The sequence below is a fragment of the Passer montanus genome, unplaced genomic scaffold (assembly GCF_014805655.1).
Source record: "Passer montanus isolate IOZ18808 unplaced genomic scaffold, ASM1480565v1 scaffold20, whole genome shotgun sequence".
In the NCBI taxonomy this organism is placed as follows: Eukaryota; Metazoa; Chordata; class Aves; order Passeriformes; family Passeridae; genus Passer; species Passer montanus.
The window spans coordinates 4,126,198-4,148,518 of record NW_024366592.1 but is presented as its reverse complement, the minus strand read 5'-3'; the positions used below and the strand labels follow the sequence as shown (position 1 = coordinate 4,148,518).

Genomic DNA, 22,321 nt, shown 5'->3' with positions numbered 1-22,321 from the left:
CCAAGCCCAGCTGCTGGCTGCTGAATGTCACCCAGCCAGGGGAGCTGGGCCAGGCAGGAGGAGGGGCTGCAGCCACTCTGAGGACACAGAAGAGTCTTACAAGCTCAGGAGTTTCTAGTTGGCAGCACAATGTCGCCTTTCTTCTGTGGCTCAGGCCCTCTCTGTGCCCTGTTTATCATTCCCTGGGCTGCGTGCAGCTATGCAGCTGATTTGCCTCTGTGATGCCAAATCTGCCCAGGACAAAATTAGGAAAGCTTCTCTTCTCCATCCTGCTCCAGTTACAGAGCAGGAGGTCGTGTCTCTGTTGCTGCAATTCTCTCAGCTTTGCTGCTTGCCCAGATCTTTCTTCCCTGGTCTCCTTGCTCAGCACTAGCCCCTGGGTGTGTGTGGTGCCACCCCCCAGATAGTTTTGACATTGACAGAGTTTGGGCTAGGAAGAGGTCTGGGTTGTCTATGTATGATCCTCCTCTATGGTCAGTTCTAGCAGGGGCTGATAATCTAACATTTCTCACTAGAAGGAAGCAGAAATACCAAAGACTTCTACTGCAGTGCTAGGGCTGCAGAGAGACATTTTTCCAGTGTGCTCAGAAGGGAGGGTCGGGTTGGGGCTCAGGCCAGCCATGATCCCACAGCCCTGGAGGGGCACAGCTGCATCAGTGCCAAGCAAGGGCCTGGCCCAGCTGTCCCCTCCCTGCCCTTGTAAGGGCTGGGACAGCACTGTCCCTGTGCTGTGTGCTCCAGGGCACAGTGTCACCGTGCTGTGTGCTCCAGGGCACAGTGTCACTGTGCTGTGTGCTCCAGGGCACAGTGTCACTGTGCTGTGTGCTCCAGGGCACACTGTCACTGTGCTGTGTGCTCCAGGGCACACACTGTCACTGTGCTGTGTGCTCCAGGGCACACTGTCACTGTCCCTGTGTGCTCCAGGGCACAGTGTCACTGTCCCTGTGTGCTCCAGGGCACAGTGTCACTGTCCTGTGTGCTCCTGGGCACAGTGTCACTGTGCTGTGTGCTCCGTGGCACAGTGTCCCTGTGCTGTGTGCTCCAGGGCACACACTGTCCCTGTGCTGTGTGCTCCGGGGCACAGTGTCACCGTGCTGTGTGTTCCAGGGCACAGTGTCACTGTGCTGTGCTCCAGGGCACACACTCTCCCTGTGCTGTGTTCTCCAGGGCACAGTGTCCCTGTGCTGTGTGCTCCTGGGCACACTGTCACTGTGCTGTGTGTGCTCCGGGGCACAGTGTCACCGTGCTGTGTGTTCCAGGGCACAGTGTCACTGTGCTGTGCTCCAGGGCACACACTCTCCCTGTGCTGTGTTCTCCAGGGCACAGTGTCCCTGTGCTGTGTGCTCCAGGGCACACACTGTCCCTGTGCTGTGTGCTCCGGGGCACAGTGTCACCGTGCTGTGTGTTCCAGGGCACAGTGTCACTGTGCTGTGCTCGTGTGCTCCAGGGCACACTGTCACTGCTGTGTGCTCCAGGGCACAGTGTCCCTGTGCCTGTTCTGGTGCCCTTGGTGTGTGACCTGTGCCTGTGCTGGGCCTGAGCTGGGATCATGCCCTGCTGCTATTTCAGCAGGGTGATAAGCAGCTGTGGAAAGGTGTTGGGACAGGGAGAAACCCCAAGGGCAGGAGAAGCCCTCTAAATGGGAAGGTCACAGAAAACCATCTCCTTTAATACTCATGGCTTCTATTCCTGGTTCTGGCCAAATCAGTGTATCCAGAATTTTCAAAGCAGATGTTTTTAAGGGGAGAAGGGGAACCTAACTTGTTGATTGCCAGGTCCTAAATTTCTGTTTGCGAAACAGGGCCGGGTAGGAAGTCAAACATAGGCCAAGCCGGGAAGTCAAATGCAGTAACCATGTTTAAAAATCATGTTCTAAAAATCTTATTTCAGAAAATCCATTGACTTTTCTGTGCACACGAATTAGGAATGGTGGTGATGTTGCTCTATAACTGCAATCTGCAAAAGCACCAAGCAGGGGATTTTTGCAGCATGTTGCATGTGAGGATACTCATATAGCAAACAGAAGAATTTCTAAGCTGCCTGTAATGGGCAGCTGTGAATTGAGTTGGAGGGATAGAGGTGATAGAGTTTCAAAACAGCTGCTATGCTGATGACTTGTGGGGGCCTAAAATTAAAGCCTAGCTCAGTTTTCAGTCCCAAAGCAGCACTTTGGGCAGCCAGCACTTATCTGTCAATAATATTCTTTTTTTCCCTTTAAGAGGAAACAGATACTAAGTTAAGCTGCTGTAGCTCAGGAGAAAATGTCTTGATTCAGAAAATATTTTAAAATCTCATGCAAGAAATACTTATTATTTAGCAGTTAATTATTTCTAGTAGCTGTGAGTGCTACTAGAAAAGCAAGGTGATCTCATTAACTCCTGCCAGAATCTCCTGTTTGGAGGCTTTGTAAAGACTTTGGAGGTAGGAGAGTTGGGCTAGAAATCTCAGGAATTACCTCTATAAGTATTGATGGTGTACCTAGTACAGTGCTCTCTGCCTTAGTTTTTATTAGGCTGCCCTCTCCCTAATACTGCCAAACTGCAGTGAAGTTTTGTATTGCAGTGGGACTGGTCCAGGTTTTACTCTGCAAACATTTGAGCAAGTATAGCCAGTCTTTTGGGATTTGCCTCGTAAATATCTGGTTTTGTATTTGGGCTGTCCCGTGTCAAAGCCAGCCCAGCTTCCTTGCAGTCCTGAGCTTGAGGATCATCCCCGTGGTCTGTCTTTGGCAGGGGTGAGCTGCAGTGCCAGCCTGTCCACAGTGTGGGAGTGTTGTGCTATGTTTCATAGAGCTCTGAGCCTGCACTCTGCTGTGTGCAAACAATTCTCAAAAAAAAACCCCAAAAAACCAAAAAACAAAAAAACTCAAAGAACCAGCATCATTTGTGGGTAGCAGCAGACTTCCATAGGACTCAGCTTCTGGTGGTGATTCTCTGTGGGAGCCCAGCCTGTTCCTCTCACTTCATGTTCCACAAGAAACAGCAGTTGTCATTATTTGATTTGGCTGAGAAAAGCAGTGTAAGACCCTTGGGTGTGAACCTGGATTTGGCCGAGGGGCACGGGACTGCAAGCAGTTAAATTCCAATTCAGTGTTTGTCACACTTGCAGTGATTTATTTGTATCTGAAGTTCCTGCAGTATCCCAGGTTTCTTTTGGCTGCCTCCATCACCCTGAGCCCTCTGTCTCCACTCTGTTTCTGTTCCTTGCTCTGAGGAATTCCATCGACTTGCTGATTTTCCTCTTGTCTGGTGGGCAGAATCCAGGCTGATGGATGTCAGCAGAGGAAGGAGGAGATGCTAGTGGGGGTCATCATGGGCTTGCAGACATCCATCAAGCCCTGGCTGTGGGGACACCAGTGAGAGAGGGCTGACCAGAGACCACTCCAGAGCAGCAGTGGTTGTGAATGTGCTTTGCCTGGCACACAGAAGTGGTTTTCACATGCATGGCTAAAGTCCACAGCTCGCAAGGAGCATTACTGCTGTGGAGCCAAATCTGCTTCACAGCCTTCCTTCAAGCCACAGTTTATTTCAAAACACACCCCCAACCCACCATCCTGGGAAAAATAACTCGGTGAGGAAGTTTCTCTGGCAGAAGTGCACAGAGAGGTTGGACCCTCCTCCACTGTGCTGCTTCAGGCCTGCTAGAGCCTCCCCAGCAAAAACTAAGAATTTGCTGCCATCTGTAGACATTTGGGTGCTGTTCAGGCTGTTTCCCCAGCCCTGCTCCCACAGCCCTTATATAGGCAAGACAGCCACAGCAAAACCTCCCCAGTCCCAAGGCAACCTATTCCTTTCTTCAGCCTTTTGCCATCTAAGGTAGCTTGTACTGTCTCCAGCTTATTTATTCTTCACTGCTGGATGCCAGTCCTGCAAGGAGAGTTTCAGTATCCAGCTCCACTGGTTGCAGTCAGAAAGCCTGGACTTTTCTGGGGAGCAGACAGCAATTCCCTTCTGAATGTCTCTGACAGAAATAAAGTCTGTCCTTTGAGGATGTGTTGCTGAAGTCCCACAGTGGCCAGGAAGCTTTTCCCAGCCCAGCTGTGCTCCAGGTCTCAGCTGGACAGTGGCAGCCTCTCCTGATGGGGCTGGCTGCGTAGCAGGGACCTGTACTCACACCGCACAGCCTCCTGTGCTGTCCAGGCTGAGCCCCCACTTCCCTCAGTGTTCCTGTGTCTCTGCAGACACATGGAGGCTGTGCTGCCCACTGAGCTGCCTGTGCTGGTGCTCCCTGCTCTGCCAGGTCTCCATCTCCCTGTCCCCACCAACTTCCATCAGTTTTACCTCTAGGACATGCTTTGAGAAGGTGATCTGCCATCTCCCCTGCCTAGGGTGTCCCCTTTTCCTCAGGTCAGGAAAATAGCCCTGAGATGGTGAAGGAATCCAAAACACCTTCTTGCAGAACATAAGATGTTACATCATGGGGAGCTGTTGCCACCCTGCAGTGTGTTCCACACCACAGCCTCAGAGCATAGCCCTCTGGTGAAACACCTCCTTGATGGAGCAAGCCCCAGCCATGGAACTGAGATGTCCCAAGCATTAGCACATTTCCAGGTGCCATTCAGATGTGTGTGCCAACCCCACACCTTCAGCAGATCAGCAGCAGTGCTCTAGACCCCTGTTTGCTGCAGAGCAGACCATCATAGCAAAGGAATCTTCCCTCCCTCTCCCAAGCACTCCAGGGGCCATGGCCAAGGCTGTCAGAGGGAGGAGGGACACAGGGGTTGGATGCAGCAGCTCATGGTGCCCCACTTCTGCCTTCTAGTTCCAGGGCCAGGCCAACCTGCACGTGTTTGAGGACTGGTGTGGCAGCTCCATCGAGCAGCTCAGGAGAAACCTCCACTTCCCTCTCTTCCCTCACGTGAGTAAGACCATCACATCCCCTGTCCTGCACTTCCCAGCTCAGCTTCCCAGGTGGGTCACCCTTATTCTCTTCACGTCCTTCCTCTACCTCCCTCTCTGTCCTGCTTTTTGTTGAAATCCACCACCTTCCTTGTGACATTCACATTCTCTGGAAAAATCCCTTCACCCAGGATTTTTCTCCTGGGAAGCTGAGAAGCCTCATAGAAAAGGTAAAACAATTCTTACCTCATTTGCTTCTCCTGTGTTGTGCTCACATGTGAAATGTGTTTGGAGATTGTTTACCCCCAGGTGATTGTTTCATTGGATTCTGGTGTGAGTTGTTTTCACTCTGGCCAGTCAGTGCCAAGCTGTGTTGGGACTCTGGAAAGAGTCGCAAGTTTTAATTATTATCTTTTTAGCATACAGTAAGTATCCTTTCTGTATTGTTTAGTATAATATAGTATTGTAAAATAATAAATTAACCTTCTGAGAACATGGAGTCAGACTCATCATTTCTCCCTGCCACGAGGGTTCCTTCTGATACAATACTCCCTCTCAACCACCTCCTCTGTCCTCCTGCTGAGGGAGCAGGAAGCTTTCAGAAGGGTTCAGGGGTAGCAGCTCTTCTGCTGCACAGGGGAGGTTCATTTCACACATGCTGGCCTGCCAGGGCTCAGACACAGGCTGAAGGAACCCTGTATTTGGTGCTCTCCTTCCAAGTGGCTAGGGAATGCCATATCCTGTCCCCATCCCCTCAAATGCATCCCCCATGCAGCTTCTCCCTTCTCAGCAGCACCTGCTCCATCTCATTTCTTACTTGGTTGACTCTTTCATTCTGCCTCCATCCTCCTCTTAGAGAAAACCCTCTTCCCACCTGCCCAGGGTTTTTAATTCTTCCCTTGTTCCTGTCACATCTAAAATTATTTTTATTAATTTTTTCTTCTTCCATTTCAGACAAGAACTATGCTGAAGAAGTTGGCCGTGTCCCCAAAATGGACCAACTATGGTCTCCGGATATTTGGCTACCTTCACCCTTTCACTGATGGTGAGGGTTCTGAGTGCCTTCACTCATGTCTCTTGTCACCTTCCCCTCCTTCCCTCCCCTCCTGGTGCTGAGCCACTGCTCCCCTCACCCTGGCAAGCCCAACACCAGGTCCCTTCCGTGGGTGGCGTGCGTGACTGGCCATGGCCTTGGCATGGCTGGAAACACATCTGCCTCCTCCCTGGTGAGGAAAAGCACAGGAGAAAGCAGATGGGAAATGCTAGATAAATAACAGTACTGTTGTGAATTCACAGCCCCGTGGTGGTTATGTGGCCACAAACAATCCCTGAGCTTTGCCTCCCTCCCTCTCATGGCCAGGACTGTCCATGACATCAGTGATGTCCCTTCTGCTCCCTGGGTGCATGAATGCCATCTGACAGCAGCTGACATCTGTGTCCCCCAGCTGCATGCTCTGCTGGCACTCACCCTCTGTCACGGGCCCTCCCTGCAGCTGCCATCCCCGTGACCCTGGACAGAGAGTGAACCTCAAGCACCTCTGCCTCCCTCTGTGGCTCTACTTGCACATTCCTCCACCCAAACACTGCATCTCACACAAAATTTTGCTCTGGAAGCAAAAGGGATGTCAGGGGAGGCTTTGCATAGACTTCTTAGCTTTCCAGGTTAGATGTCTGGTGTAGCCAGTGCAGGAGGGACACTTTACTGACATCTGCAAAGTTTTCAGTCACAGCAGAGTTAGCAGAGAGATTCAAAGGCAGGAAGGTGATAACATCAAAAGGGAAAGATGGTCTTACCAGGAGAAAGGGTAAAGACAGCATTTTAGGGGAGCAGGATCTGTTCTGTGCACGAGCCCTTCCCCCAAAGCCCTGCTTACCCCCTCTATCTCTCGGCAGGGGAGTTTCAGTTTGCCATTGCTGCAGATGACAACGCTGAGTTCTGGCTGAGTCCAGATGAAAAGCCCTCTGGTCTCCAGCTGCTGGCCAGCGTAGGCAAGGTACAGTGCATGTTGCATGGCTTGTCCCATCAAAGTTTTCATGTTTCTGTGGGAACAGAGACCTTCCTGACTTACTGCTTCCTTGGACTACCCAGGTTTCTTTCCCTGTCCAACCACAGACAACATCAGCACAGATGCCAGATGGGGTATGACATGTGATATCTTAAGCCACTTACCTCTTGGTAGTGCTATTGGGAGTCCCTTGTTCACAGTTAAGGGACTTAAATCTGTCCACAGATGACTTATCAGGAGGAATTAGAGGGAAGAGGGAGTTAAATTTTCCTTTTTTATCATTGTCAGTGCAGTAACAAGGGAAGAAACTCATCTTAACTAGAGCCATCTTCTGTCTCTTCACAGACGGGGAAGGAGTGGACCGCACCAGGAGAGTTTGGGAAATTTCACAGCCAGAAGTCAAACATGGTGAGGTGAGTGGGCAGAGTTCCTCAGTCCCAGCCACCTCTGCACATGACCAGGAAATCACAAGGATAAGGGAAAAGCACTCAGGCTTGCCCTGAAGAGTTTCGCAATACAGAGAAAGGGATTACTCTGGGGTATTGCCAGAGCTTTGCAATTTACTGCAGGAATGCAACACTGAATTTTTCTTCCCTGCAGCAGTCAACCACCAGCACATCCAGGCTCCCCTATATTAACTATGTCCTAAGCTTCCTGCCTTGGAACTGGCCAGGTTTCCTAGAGGCCAAAACCCAGCAGATGACACTGAGAGGGAGTTATTCAGAATTAAGTGAGAAGGGTCTGGAGTGCTCCAGGTGCATAAGTGAAGTTACCTATCTCACTGTCAGGATCTGGATTTTCTTGGCAGCACTAACCCCGCCTACCCTGAGAATTAGGTTGTTTCAGGGGTGTGGTTGCTCTCCACTCATTGTCTGCTGACAAGCTAAGAAATGTTCCTTAATGTTCCTGGTGACAGACACCTTGTTCTTGGCAGGTTGTCACGGGAGGGCAGGTACTACTTTGAGGTGCTGCACAAGCAGGATGACAGAGGAACGGACCATGTGGAAGTAGCAGTGAGTCTGTGGAAATGGTGGTCCCATATATGTGTCCCCACAGAGCTCAGGAATGATGTTTGTAACCATTTCCCTCCTTTCCCTGGCCTCAACTCCTCATTGCATGAGATGTAGCTAATCCTCTCCAGAGCCCTTACCTACTTCTGTGTGAGATAGTCCTGGCCATGTGTCAGGACCCCTTCCTCTGCTTACTTGGGATAGGTCTGCCTTCTCTGGGGTCTGTTGCAGCTTTTTGGCCTTTCCTGGCTTGGATGTGTCCTGGGGGATCTCTGCTCATTCCCAGTCTTTTGCTGCTGGGTAAATTCGGTCCTAGTAGAGGTAGTGTGTTCCTTTTGTTCAAGCTTGGTTAACTCCATGGGCACTTCATTTTAATGTGTTTCTCTGTTCCAGTGGAGACTGAATGATCCAGAAGCGAAGTTCAAAGTCATTGACTCCCAATATCTCTCCCTTTTTGCTAGTAAGTATCTTCATCACAAGTTTTCCCAAGCACCTCCCCATTCTTCCTAAATGTATCAGCATCCAGTGTTTCACCATGAATCATTGTCTAGCCAGGCAAATACCAGGCATACGCATCATTGGGAGAAAAAGGTGGAGACAGTTCAGGAGAAAGACTTCTGTACAAGAGTGTGACTCATTATTGAATGTAGGAGAATCAGAAGTAAGATTGGACCATTTTTTCAGCAAAGTCTAGAGGCAGTGAGGAAGGGCTGAGAGGAGAGTCTGCAAAGGTGAGAATTGTTCTAGACTGAGAGTATCACAGGATGGAGATTGCTTGCTGAGAGCCAGGGGGAGCATGAGTCCCAAAACATGAGATCTGTTGGGGTGTGCTGCCAGCTGGACACAACCAGGGAGAAGGGGCTGCTCTAGCACTTCAGCTTTCACTCTGGGTCCTGAACACAACAGGATTCACTGGAGATGAGGGGGCATGCTGCTTTCTTCTGTCCCAGCCTCAAGTCTCTTTGAGTTGGTGTTGGATTGCTTCAAACACATCAGTCCAGTCCCTCCTGTTTTGTAAACCCTTCTTAGCACATCAAGTGATGGTGTTATCAGTTAAGAAGTTCCTTAGTCTTGTTTACCCTTACCCAGCTTTGTCAGCATCGCTTTCTTGTGCCAGCATTCCCCCTTTCCATATCTGTTGCTGTTGCCTTCCAACATTTCTTGGCTTTTTTTCATACCAGCCCTTTTGTGCCTAGAAGACTCCCTGATGTAGTCAAGGCATCTGTTTGCTGTGTCTTGGATCACAACCTGCTGCTGTATTTTCTGAAACCTCCCATGTGGCTAGGACTAGGCTTTCCATTTGGTCTTCCATCTTCATCCTTTTTCCTTCTGCTCTTTTCTTTTGCCTGTAGAATAGAAGACTGACATTCCAGAAGATCCCCTCATGATTAGGTGCAGTGCTGCAGTCTCATTTTTATCTGTTGCCTTCTGCCCATAGTTTTTTCTCTTGTTCATATTAGCCTTTGGCTGTATTACATGACATCCCATTCTTTCTGAGGTCCCATGTAGTTCAGTACCCCAAAGTTGCACACCAGTGCCCTTGGCAGGATATTGCTTTTCCTTCATGGATATTTATTCAGTTCCCCTCATTTTAGAGTAAGATTCATGGAGACGTGAAGTCCTGTGAACAGCAACACCCAAGGAAAAATATAACCAGTACCCAGTCTTGAGTTTGACCTTCCTGTTGTTCTTGGCTTGCTGTGGGGCTTCATTCCCTTTCTGGAGTAACATCCTCCTCAGCCACTGAAGGTCCTTCCTTTGCTCCTCAGGTTTCTCCTCCCATTCATCTCTCTTCATCTCCTTTGAAAAGGAACTTAATACTAATAATACAGAGGTGTCCAGTAGGTCCTGCCAGCATGGAGCCTGTTCAGCACACCAGTGGTGGTGTATCCAAGGCAGGAGGTTATTTTCATCCACTTCTCATCACTGTGTGTGTTTGCTTTCAGTGAAAGCCATGTTCCCACCCCACAGCTTCTCTGTCTCTAGATTTCTGGGTCAGAGCCTTTCCTTTGCCTGTGCCAGAGACAGCATTAGTGCCACGGATGCAATGCCATTTGGAAAGGGCTGACACTGGAGAGAGGTGTTTTTTTGGACAAGGAACAATTAGCCCCTGTCTCCCCCTTGTGTTCTCTCTCTGGTCTCTAGACGAGACACTTCTGAAGATGGATGAGGTTGGGCACATCCCGCAGACACTGGCCACTCGCAGGAGCTGGGCTGCTGACAGCCCTGGCAGCGCAGTGCACCCAGCTGACATGTTGAAGCCTGACCCCCGGGACACTCTTTATGAAGGTGAGACTTGGAAAGCAGCTGAGGAAGTAACTGCAGCCCGTGCAGGGGCACAGCTGGCAAGGATTGTCCTCCTACACTGCAGTTATCCAGGCCATGCTTTTTTATTCCTGGTGCAAAAGAGAGGGGCAGCTACAGTATCAATAGGAGACAAAGCATGGAGCAAAGCCAGCTCCTCTTTCTGGGCATCCAGCTCAAACAACATCCCCAAGCATATTTTTGTGTGAGCGTCTTAAAGGAATGTAAAGAGCTGAGCTGTGCAAGAAAGTTTGTTTAATCTATTCCTTATTATTCCACATGGATAAATAGAACCCAGGCACAGAAGTAGCTAAGCTGGTGTGTGGCTGCAGCAGGGCTCCTCCTGCAGCCCTTGCCTGTGTGTTCCTTCTGTGCAGTGCCTCTGCTCAGCAAGTCTCGTGTGCGCCGGGCCCTGCCGGACTGCCCCTACAAGCCCAGCTACCTGGTCAATGGATTTCCTCTGCAGCGCTACCAGGGGCTCCAGTTCGTAAGTTGGATTGCTTGACCTGCTGCTTGCCCAGGGATACACAAGGAGCAAGAAGAGATCCCTAAACTTGCCTCTGCAGGGAGTCTCACAATGGCTGAGGATTTCCTTCTCCATGGCGGGGACTGTAGTATGTGTGGATTAATAAAGCCACGGACATCTCTTCAGGAGGACTTGGCCACCTCTCTCCAACTTATTTCTCACACTGTTGTAAGACTTAAGCTCACAGTTAGAGAGGTGGACCAGTGCTGAGGGGGAGGGTAAAAGGCACGTGCATACATACATGTGTCCTAGCATGCTTCCTTCTGTCTTCCATTCTCACAGCCTGCTCCTGGAGAGGGAAAGTGTGAGCAACTCCTGCTCCCTCTAAAAAGGGCTGGTTATCCTGCAGCTATGTCTGGGTCACCTTGTGACTGATGTCTGGCATTTATGAGGGTTTCACTTCATCTTTCCCTCTTCTTCACAGGTTCATTTATCCTTTGTTTATCCAAATGATTACAGCCGCCTGAGCCACATGGAGAAAGACAACAAATGCTTTTACCAGGAAAACCCTTATTATTTGGAAAGGTAGCATGCTGTAAATTTGGGGTTACTGGCAGAGTGGGGAGAAGCTTGAAGGCTGGAATTGGTGTGGAATTTCATGCTTACTTCTGTAGGACTTTTTTTTAATTCTTAAAGATCCCTGAAGTCTTGCAAAACATTAAAGCATTTATAGTTTCTTTTGATAACTTAAGTGAAAATATGTTTGGGTCTCACGGGGAAACTACCAGCGCTTTTCTTGCACTGTTAGCCCAGTAGCTGAGTCAGAGCATGTTTGTTCTCTTACATCAGGGAGTATATTCCCAGCAAGCTTGGCCTGCAAGTGGCTGGAGCCTCCTGATAGCTGTCACTGTGAAAGCCAAAACTATGCTCACCACGAGGCCTCTGTCTGGGGGAAGAAATGCATGTAACTCATCTTCACTGGTGCCCAGATCCCAGTGGTGGCCCCACAAGGGAGCTGCTATTTGCATGCTCCCTACTGCAACAGACACCTTGTGCAAGGACTCCCAGCCATTCAGGAGGACTTTTTGCAGGATAAAAAGGGTCACTTTCCCAGTAAAGTAGCTGATTATGGCCTCACTCTGCTCAGGACCTTCTTCCTTCTTCCAGGAAAGGGCAATGTAACATTCATCAAACTTGTGTTTTGCTCTTCTCTCTGCAGATTTGGATTTTACAAGTACATGAAAATGGATCGGCCAGAGAAGAGCCTGGACTCTGGAGAAAAGACAGAGCAACCAGGTAGGGGCCCTTATGTCAGAACCCAGAGGATCCTTTTATCTGTCACTTCTGTGTGTGGTCCTGCAGCACCAGCTGAAGGAAGCTGTTGACTTTCCATACCAAGGAAATCTCAGCCTTTCCCTGCCAGATTGCTGTGTCTGGGAGGAGACTTTTACTGCCACTTTTACTTTCCTTAAGGGCAGGTTGGGAGCTCACCAAACAGTGGGCTGCAGTAGACAACATGACAACTCTCAGGCCCACAGCTTAGCTGAGGTGCAATTCTAGCAAAAACATGGGCAGGAGTAACGCAGCCAGAGGTGTGCAGCGTGGCAGCCCATGGTCACACCTGCCCTGCAGAGCTGTGGCCAGACCCACAGCTAAGGGCAAAGCCAGACAGCTCCACAGCCTTTGGCAGTGGTGGTGATGGGTGCTGAGGAGGCTGGTGGCAGCAAGAGCATGGCTCCTACCTAGGAGAGCATCCCTGTCCCTCTGAGCAGGAGAGACAACACTGAGAGGAGGCAAGAAGTAGCTGCTCCCCTGCCTGGTGGGTGCCTGGGCAGGGAAGGCACAGTGGGAGAATGCCAGAGATGTAATTTGGATTCATCCTGCAGGCTCCCAGGAGGGGAACCTGGATGACCTGCAGTACGAGGAGCAGGATGTGGAGAGCACCAGTGCCCCTGAACTCGCTGGCACAGGGAGGGCAGGGCCAGCAGGCAAGGCTCCCAGCAGCGTGTTGGACACTGACAATATCCACGAGGACTATTCCCTCCGGGAGCGCCGCCGCCTCCTCTCCGTCATGGGTGATGATGCGGGAGAGGAGGTATGGAGGAGGAGGACAAAAAGGTCTGGTATCAAATCAGCCATGCTGGCCTCTACCAACCAAAACCTCAGCCTGACTGGCCTAGAGGGAAATCCAGTAACGAAGAGACCCCGTTTAAAAGCTGGCGTCAAAGACAATTCCAGGAGTCCTCCGCAGCATGCCAGGGCCATCCAGGGAAGAGTGCCTCTCAGAAGGACAATCCCTCCTTCTAGGACTGTGTCTGAAAGGCAGCAATCTCTTGGCCACCCCAGGGACTCGGGGGTCACAGTTCCCAACAGGCTAGGACCTCGAGGAGACCTCAGCACCACAAAGGACAGGCTGCAGCCAGCAGGCACCGTGCCAGCCAGGAAAGGAGGCCCAGTCTTTGGCAAAGCCAGGAGGCAGGCAGTGAGTGCTGCCAGCCCCAGCCAGCAGCCCGGGCTGCCACAGTGGCTGAGCCAGGTGCAGTCCTACGTTGCTGAGCAGAAGGTGGCCAACAATGGGGATGTGGGTGAAGGAGAGGCACAGGTGGCATCTCCTTTGAAGGGCAAGTCTGGGGGAGTAGCAGAGGAGGAAGAGGTGGATGGGGAGCCAGAGGAGGAAGATGAGGAGGATTTTGATTACGTACCAGTGTTTGACCAGGCAGTCAACTGGGAGCAGACCTTCAGCATGAGCAACCTGGACTTCCATATGCTGCGCACAGACTGGATTGACCTGAAGTGCAACACCTCGGGAAATTTGCTGCTAAGAGAAAGGGAGGCCCTGGAAGTTACACGTGTCTTCCTGAGGAAACTCAACCAGAGGAGTAAAGGGTAAGGTGCAGTGAGAAAACCAAGGGGCACTGTTCCAGAGTTGGTTTACCATGCTGTATGGGGAATACCTGTTATGTGAGTAACTGGTGAGAATCAGAGGATGAACTAGATGTGGTGAATAAGATTTCAGGCAAGGAATCTGTGTAAAACACTGGACTTTAGGCACACTTCTTTTTCCTGAGAAATGGTACCAGCTTTTGCTGGTACTCTTTTGTTACATAGTCTTGGTATGGTTCTTTTTCTTCTCAAGACTTACTATCCCTTCTGGCAAACAGACACACTTCCTCTAGCCTCTATAAGCTAAACAATCTAACTCCTGACCCTTTTGTTGGGTTGGCCTTAATTTTTATAATTTTTTTACTAGTCTTTTCTGGTTTCAGTTGGTGTTAATCTTCCTATACATAAGTGACCAATATCCTGGATGTTTTATGGAATGAATGTTAGTAGCTTCTAATCCCTGCTGGAAATAGGCCTAATGCTACATATTAAGATAACATTTGCTTTTTCAGGGTCACACCAGTCACAGCCAGGTGTAACTGACCAATACAAGATTTTCTGTGTTTTTTAACTCACAAGTGCCTGTTTTATAGCAGAAACTCTTGTTATCATCTGAAAGGGCATGACCTGGCATTTTATCCAGTTTTGACCATTCTGAATCTACAGTTCCTGGCAGTTTTTACTGTAGGATTGCTCAGTCCTATTCCATATTCTTGTTTGATAAGCTATCATGAGCCAGTTTCAGCAGCCCAAACATGCTCCTTGCGCCAAAATCATTGTAGGTGGTGTTGAATACACTCACTATTACCAGCCCTACACAATCATTCAGACCCATTTGTTATTTTCTGTGTCACCTTTATTTCATTTCTCTTGCCAAATATTTTCCCTTGGCTGGAATCCCAGGTCTAATCCCACATTGCTTGTGGATTTAGGAGAAACAGGTGCTAAACATTCCCATGGAACTTTGGAAGCGGTGCAGGGCGGGGGAGCTGGGGACAGAAAGGTTTATGCTGGCCCGAAGGAAGGAGCCCAGCAGGGCTGGGGGAGGGATAGGGGCTGGATGTGCCCACTGCAGCTGCGTGTCCCGCAGGCGCTTCCAGCTGCAGCGCATCGTGAACGTGGAGAAGCGGCAGGACCGCATGCGGGGCAGCCGCTACCTGCTGGAGCTGGAGCTGCTGGAGCAGGGCCAGCGGCGCGTCCGCCTCTCCGAGTACGTCTTCGCGCGGGGCTGGCAGGGCAGCGGCAGCCACGAGGAGGACGAGAGGAGGATGAGGAACCTGGTGTGGGGCCGCCGGCGGCGCCTGATGGCCGCGGCCAGCGAGCCAGAGCTGTGCTGGCCCCAGGGGTTTTCCTGGAACCACCAGGCCGTGGTGCACTTCGTGGTGCCAGGTAAGGGGATCTGCCTCTCCAGGACATCGAGGGGTGGCACGGTGGGCGGTTCTCATGAGGGCAGTGGGTGTGAGCCAGTCTCAGCCATCTTACTTGGGTTACTTTCCATTTCTGTTGTCTCCCAAGTTAAATACCCTCAAAAATATGGAAAACAGCCATACAGCCATGCCTTGTCATCTCAGAGAAAGCCACTGTCACATGGTGGGGAAGAACCCACACTGATTCCTTGGCTCTGTGGACCAATTTTCAGCCTAGGCCTATTACATCATCCCTGAAAGGTTGTTGAGGTTTAACAGATGGCAAGAAGCCTTGCATGTTGAGGAAAGACACCGCCATTTAAATCACTTTGCTTTGATTCTCTCCCTGTTGCAATACAACCAGTGAAGAACCAGGCACGTTGGGTACTGCAGTTCATCTCTGACATGGAAGAGCTGTTCCGAGTCACCAAGGATCCCCACTTCAGTGTCATCATCACAGACTACAGCAGCGATGACATGGATGTGGAGAAGGCTCTGAAAAGATCTACCTTGCACAGGTGGGAGTACTGCTTGGTGACAAAAAGCCACTCACACACATAAGCCTGCAAATAGCACATTTGGCAGTCTCTGTGTGTTCACCAGCCACAGCCTGCTGCAGCTGGAACACCACAGACACCATCCATCCAGACCTTGCACTTACACAGCATGTTTTTGATGTGCATACATATCTATGCATGGAACACTGTTAGAAAAGTGTAAGGCAATACCTAGTGTAGTCTTCCAGCTAAATTAATTGAGTTTGTCTCTTTTTTCAAGACTGCAAGAGAGAAAAGAAAGCAAATCTCCCAGTGATGGGGCAGGGGGAGGACAGAAAAGATAAGAAAGCTCTGAGAAGTGGGACAGATAACATGGAGACTTCTGTTTGCTGGAATGACCCTGCTCTGATCTGAATCAGCTTTGGCTGGTCATTTCCATTGCATGCCAGGGGTTTCCAGGTCTAGTCCTAGGACAGAGCTGGGCTAGAGCTGAGAAGAGTTTTGCTAGGCTCTGTTCAGGGCCAAGACTCTCTGAGCAGACTGGGACAGGGAGCAGTGCTGGGCTTGTGCAGTCCCCCAGCAAAGGTTTCCTCTGCTTCAGAGGTACACGAAGCAAGGGCAGCTCCATGGCCCAGTGCTGTGTGGCACTGCCTGCTGTGCCTCCAGTGTCACTGAAATTCCCTTTCCCCTCTGACCCCCAGCTATCAGTACCTGAAGCTGACAGGGAATTTTGAGCGTTCTGCTGGGCTGCAGGCGGGGATAGACCTCATAACGGTGAGTCTGGGGGGCCTTGGGTGGGCAGGGGGGTTTGTAGTATGTGTCTGGTGTTGCCACTGCCTTTGGTACTGAACACGCTGGTTTTTAGGGAAGGGAATGGCCTAGCTGACCAGTTAAAATGTACATGTGTTTCCTGTCCTTCCAGAGTAAGGGTTCTCTTTATTCTGAGGAGTCTGTGCTCTGTTTGATTCTTGGTCCATGTGCTGGGAGTGTCAGACAGGAGGGAAGTCAGCAGTAGCAGCTTTGTGATCCTGGCTCTGCCAGGTCACAGTCATGCTATTTCACACTCAACACTGATCAGCCAGTGGACATTTATCCAGCCCATGGGATCTCAGTTTCTGATGCAGTAATGAGATTTTGACTCCCATATTTCTGTCTTCCTGCCCCTCAAGAAATATTTACTGAAAGTCAACCTATTTTTTTTCCCAACCACTACCACTGTCCAGGACCCGCACAGCATTGTCTTCCTGTGTGACCTGCACATCCACTTCCCAGCTGGAGTCATTGATTCAATCAGGAAGCACTGCGTGGAAGGCAAGATGGCCTTTGCACCCATGGTCATGAGGCTGCACTGTGGGATGTCCCCACAGTGGCCCGATGGTAAGAGGGCTCAGACTCTGGGAAATGGGGGAAGAAGGAAGTGTCTGCCTTATCTGCATTTGTTCCTCTGGTACTGTCAGGGTCTGGAGCTTGAGATGCTTCCAGGTCCACAGGGTGTGTGTGTTAGACATAGGATGGGGTTTAACAGCATCCACTGCGGGATGTCCCCACAGTGGCCTGATGGTAAGAGGGCTCAGACTTTGGGAAATGGGGGAAGAAGGAAGTGTCTGCCTCCTCTACATTTGTTCCCCTGGCACTGTCAGGGTCTGGAGCTTGAGATACTTCCAAGTCCACAGGGTGAGTGTATGTATTAGACACAGAATGGGGTTTAACAGCATTAGGTACCTGGAATTTGAGATCAAAAAGCTAGCAGATCCCTTTTTCTGATGTTTCTCCTGGTTGTTCCTAGGGCTCTTTATGGATTTGAGGACCTTGGGAAAAGTGTCATTTATTCCTGTTTGTCCATATCTCTCTTTTGTGAATGTTTCTTCTGGTTGTCTCCTAGGGCTCTTTATGGATTTGAGGACCTTGGAAAAAGTGTAATTTATTCCTGTTTGTCCATATCTTTCTTTTGTAAGGGGGCACAGCCTGTCCTGAGGAGAGCTGGTAGAGCAGGGATGAGGGAAACCAAGCCAAGTTGGAGGGAGAAAAGTGGTACAGCATAGGATTTCCTTTAGACAGAGATGGCCATCCTGAGCCATCTAGGCACAGGGACAACCCTGGGAAGCTGGGACAGTCCAGGAATTGTGTTGCCAGACAGGAGATGTGAGAGGCTCTGCTAACATGTTGATGGGACAGACCATGTTGTCTGTCCACAAGCCTTTCTCACTCCCAAAGCTGGTTGGCATGGTTGGCTCTGCCTTGGTGCTGAGTTTACTCCCTGGTGTCAACATTGTGCTAAAAGTAGCTTAAGTCTCAATCCAGCCACTCTGCTGGAACCATCAATGTTTCAAAACCTCAACAAAGCTGTGCCTCTTTTGTGCTCTCCTCAGGCTACTGGGAGGTGAATGGGTTTGGTCTCCTGGGCATATACAAGTCTGACCTGGACAAAATTGGAGGCATGAACACAAAAGAGTTTCGGGACCGCTGGGGAGGAGAGGACTGGGAGCTCCTTGACAGGTAGGCATCCAGTGTCATTGTTCAAGGGCTCAGGAGAGGAAGGCCATCAGATCCTGGAGAGCCAATGACCATGGGAGTGGGGTTCTAAGGGGGTTGAGATGACTACTGCCACCATAACCTTGGCCAGTGAGGGAGAGTCTTTGAGCATATCCTGACCTCAAACCTAGCAGGTGAGGAGATACAAAACACTCTATTGCAGTCACTAGTAAGAGAAGAGCTGTTTTCTGCTGCCTTCTAGCCACACTGCTGGTTGGTCTCCTGCAGATTAGGCCCTGGTGATTGTGAAGACTTTGTCCTTTTCAGGCACCCAGAGCACAGTGTGAGCCCTCACATTTTCCATATAACATTTAGCCTTGAAGACTAGCTGGTGGAGAGGCATTTAAAGGTCATGAGGTACATTTAAAATTTCTGAGGATTTTGTGATGAGGGGTGCACAAATCCTGAGCCTCTGGCTTTGTAGTTGTAGGGTTTGGGCCCTGTCCTGTCTTTTCTGTCAGCTGACTGCAATCCAGTGCTGCCAATCATCTTTCCTCCTATCTTGGCATATGCAGGCACTCTTGACTAGTCCTGTGCTCAAGGGTGCATAAACACTCAGAAAGTGTCATTAGACTCCTGCTTATGGATACGGGATACCCCTGAGCTATTCTGGGCTATCCAATTTGCTTGCAGTCCCTTGTCAACAGCACAACTTAAGAGTTTTCCTGGAGCTGAGTCCCTCAGTGTCTTTGTGATGAAATTTTCCCTGAGTCTTCTCTTCTGTCTGCCAGGATCTTACAGGCTGGGCTGGAAGTGGAGCGTCTCTCCCTGAGGAACTTCTTCCACTGGTTTCACTCAAAGCGGGGCATGTGGAACCGGCGCCAGCTGAAGACAGCGTAGCCTTCAACCCCAGAGCTGTTTGGCAGCGCTGTCCACCATCTCATCCAGATGTGCACTTTACTGGGGCATGCAGCCAAGTGCCCAAACTCTTCCAATGCCTCCAGAGACCTGTGGTGGCGTGGCACAGCTGAGGAAGGGGTGATCAGGCTAGTGGAGAGGGAGCTTCTCTTGTCAGCCGCTGCATGTGAGACACGGGATCCGCGTGTGGCTGGGAAGGCATGCAGCAGAGGTGTCAAGGGAAGCACTTGTATTTCCTGCCATGCAGTCTGGTGGAAGGTACAGTGGGAGAGGTGCCCTGTTTCCTGTTGAGTCTTGCACCAAACAGACACAAATCCCAGCTAAGCCTAGAATGGTTTGTTTAGAGCAGTGCGGCTTCTCTTTCAAAACTTGAATGGAAAAAAAAATAGCAAAGAACTCACAACCGTCCCTATTTCCTCTCCTTTGCCATCTCTCCAGGACCCATTATTTTGGACAGGAGACCAAAGTTCTCTGATCTGTATTGCACCCACATGCCCATGTGCTGACTTAAGGAAATCTGGATGCAGAGGAGCTCCTAAGCACTTTAGGCTGCTGGTGCTTAGATGTTTCTCTGTGCTTTTCAGTTTGGTCATTATGAAAAATTGTGTTGAGCAAATTATGGGCTGTGGATGGAGTTGCAAATACATTTCCCTTACAGGAGCCACGTTTGCCTGTAGCTGGGTGAGCTGGCAAGGGTGATGTGACAATTCCACCTGAATTATTGACACACTGCCTGAGGGTAGTGGAGGGTCTATACAGAGAAGCTAACAGAGCATCTCAGGAGGAACTTTGCAGCCTTATCTGACAGACATGTGTTTGTCCTAGCAATATCAGGGAAACCCTAACAGGGAAGAAGTGGCAATATTTTATTAGTTGAAGTATTGTGATTTGTCAGAAGAGGAGACAGTCTTCTGCTCTCAAAATCCTGTACATTTATGCAGCATCTAAAAGTTAATTTAATAAGTTATGGCCTCACAGTTTTGTCTTGTCATAGTTTGACTCTTAAGTATAGAGCAGGCTTCTTGGTTGGAGAACCAACACAGCCGTTGGTGCTTCATCTCTGGAACAGCCTGGCAGCTCTGGCCTGGTACAGAGGAGGTGGCCTCAGGTCTTGGCACATGAACTGGGTGTAGCAAACAGTGAGGACAGAAGAGCATTGAGTGAATAAAAGGATGGGCAAACCCATGCTGTCATTGATGGAAGAACAGCTGGCCTGGTGCTACAGGGAAGTCTCATCCCCTAAAACTCTTGTTAATGTAAGGCAAGATTTTTTTACCCTGTAACCATTTTAGAAGGCTATTTAAACCCAGAAATCTCAGCTCACTCAGGGCTGTACAGCTTCAGTGTCTCCAAATATGCTGAAAAGTGCTCAAGCTTGAGGGGAGAGTGTGACATAGGATGCTGCTCATGGTGCCCAGTTCTGTGGGGAGTTCTGGGAAGGAGTAATGGATGTATGCAGAATACAAGCAAAGCTGACTGGTACTAGACTTTTCTGCTCTTTGCTGATGGAGTAGATGCCAATTCAGAATTGGCATTAATTTATTACTGTGTCTGTGGTTCTTGATGAGTCCATCAAGTTCCGCCATTGCAGTAGAAAATTGAACATGCAAGTTCTGGCACGTGAGATAGAAATCATGTCAAATCATCTGTTTGCATCAGTCTGACTTTTGTGAGTGATGGATTTAGAAAAAGTCAACCAGATACCAGAAAGTTCTGCTGTGCAGTGTGGAGCTGTGGTGAGAAGTAGACAGGAGATGGCTGTGTCTGTGAATCCATGGAGACACTGAATATCCCAGAAGAGGCAGCCTTAGCCAGCTGCCCAAGCCAGAGCAGTCTTCCTATTGAGAGAAAATATCCATGCAGATACTAAGAAATTAAATCATGGCAGTTGAGGTGATAGGGAAAAGGCTGACAGCAGTCAATACTTTTTTTCTATTTTTTTTAAGTATTATAGGAGTTTGGGAGACCAGAGCCCTGTGATGCAATGTTGCAATAAGCTCTGCTTCTCCCTGGAATGTGCAGTGTCAGTCATGCTCTCAGTGCAAGCCAGAGCCTGTGCTTCCCTCAGACACAGGCACAGCTCCACGAGTGTGTAGGTGAGCTGCTTTCCAGGCTCCAGGACTGTGCCTGCACAGCCTGTCCAGGCTGGCTGTGTCACGCAATGCCTGTGGAATGGGGAGAGGCTGTCGGGAGGGCGAGTGCCCGGACGCGGCCGGGCGTCAGCAGCAGCAGCTGTCTGGGCCCATCACACTGGGAACACCACAGTGGTATGCACATGGAGATCTGCTGGATTCGGAGGCAGCCTGGAAGTCAGGCACGGGAAGGAGGAGTTATTTGTACCTTGTGCTTTCACATCTGGCTGTGGATGTGGTCTGCAGCACCTAAAGTTAGCAGCTGGCATCCATCTGCGGACACTGGCAAGAATTAGAGGTAACTCACTTGGCAAAAATGCCATGAGTCTTCCCCACCACAGAGGACAGCCAGGAAGAGTGGGCTTGACAGTAGGGTGCACCACTCAGTGCAGCACTGCCAGGAGAATTTGAGGATTTTGCCCCCATTTTTCATCTGTGACTGTACTCCTTCCTTCACACCTTGTAACCCAGGCCAGTGGTAAGGAGAATTTGAGGATTTTGCCCCCATTTTTCAGCTGTGACTCCAATTCCTTCACACTTTGTAACCCAGGCCAGTGGTGAGCAGAACTACCTCGTGAGGACTCCTTGATGGAGATGTAAGGAGTTCCTGGTTTTCAGTGCAGTTTCCTAATGGCCAGTTTCCCCACTGTCAAAGCTACCATCTCAAATGTTCTTCCCTTCCAGTGGGAATACTCAGTTGGTATCCAAGCAAGTAGTAAATGTGATTAATACTAATTGGCACTAGCAGGCAGCCTCTATGGAGGAGCTTGGAGAGCCCATGGGAATAAAAACTGTCTTCCAGCCCACATGCTCAGAGACCTCACTGCAGGGTGTAGGGAGAGAAGGGGCTCCACACTCCCCAGTTTACTGGCCAGCAGCAAACCTTGCAGGAGCAGTGCTGGGCTTCACTCTGATGCTGCTGCCCCTCTTCCAAAGCAAGCTGCAGTTTTTCTCCCCAGACAGAGTCACAAATAGGGGGAGAGCAGGAAGCACAGCAGGAGCAGGTCCCTCAGCTATGCAGTGAAAGGACATGGCCAGGAAGCTGACTCCCCTCAACAGTTGGTCACATTTCTGTCACCAGGATCTTTTTAGGAAGCTGTGCTGGAGTTTCTGGCCTTCATGTGCATCCTGGCTGTGTCCTGCTTGGCCAGCTGGAGGAAGTCAGTTGCAGAGGATTTTCCTTGCACCAGGCCAGGAGCAAGCTGCTCCGGAAGCTCTGTGGCTGGGATATGATGGACAATGCAAAAGAGACCTTCTCTGGGGTAGGGGAGTCTGGGCCACCAAATGTGAGGTGCAGAGTAAGGGGGCTCTGCCTACAAATGTGACTCTGTATTCAGGACTGGTGCTCAGGCTTGCTTTGCAGGTCATCAAGGGAATGAAGAAGGGCTG

General features: G+C 50.1%; 1 protein-coding gene across 3 annotated transcripts in view; it reads left to right on the top strand.

The window, feature by feature from the left end:
• The window catches only part of B4GALNT3 (beta-1,4-N-acetyl-galactosaminyltransferase 3), a 63,696-nt gene extending 43,082 nt beyond the window's left edge, over positions 1-20,614 (top strand). For 2 of the 3 annotated variants that reach the window (XM_039707842.1, XM_039707844.1), the window contains exons 4-20: positions 4,762-4,857; positions 5,793-5,883; positions 6,732-6,832; positions 7,190-7,257; positions 7,779-7,857; positions 8,248-8,314; positions 10,000-10,143; positions 10,536-10,645; positions 11,109-11,209; positions 11,844-11,920; positions 12,511-13,510; positions 14,598-14,896; positions 15,278-15,431; positions 16,112-16,184; positions 16,634-16,787; positions 17,780-17,906; positions 18,674-20,614. In XM_039707842.1, the coding sequence (XP_039563776.1) occupies positions 4,762-4,857; positions 5,793-5,883; positions 6,732-6,832; positions 7,190-7,257; positions 7,779-7,857; positions 8,248-8,314; positions 10,000-10,143; positions 10,536-10,645; positions 11,109-11,209; positions 11,844-11,920; positions 12,511-13,510; positions 14,598-14,896; positions 15,278-15,431; positions 16,112-16,184; positions 16,634-16,787; positions 17,780-17,906; positions 18,674-18,782 (2,850 nt within the window). In that variant the 3' untranslated portion in view covers positions 18,783-20,614. The remainder of the gene's footprint in view (positions 1-4,761; positions 4,858-5,792; positions 5,884-6,731; positions 6,833-7,189; positions 7,258-7,778; positions 7,858-8,247; positions 8,315-9,999; positions 10,144-10,535; positions 10,646-11,108; positions 11,210-11,843; positions 11,921-12,510; positions 13,511-14,597; positions 14,897-15,277; positions 15,432-16,111; positions 16,185-16,633; positions 16,788-17,779; positions 17,907-18,673) is intronic. The other variant, XM_039707845.1, reaches the window with a different exon arrangement.
• Positions 20,615-22,321: the final 1,707 nt, after the last annotated feature.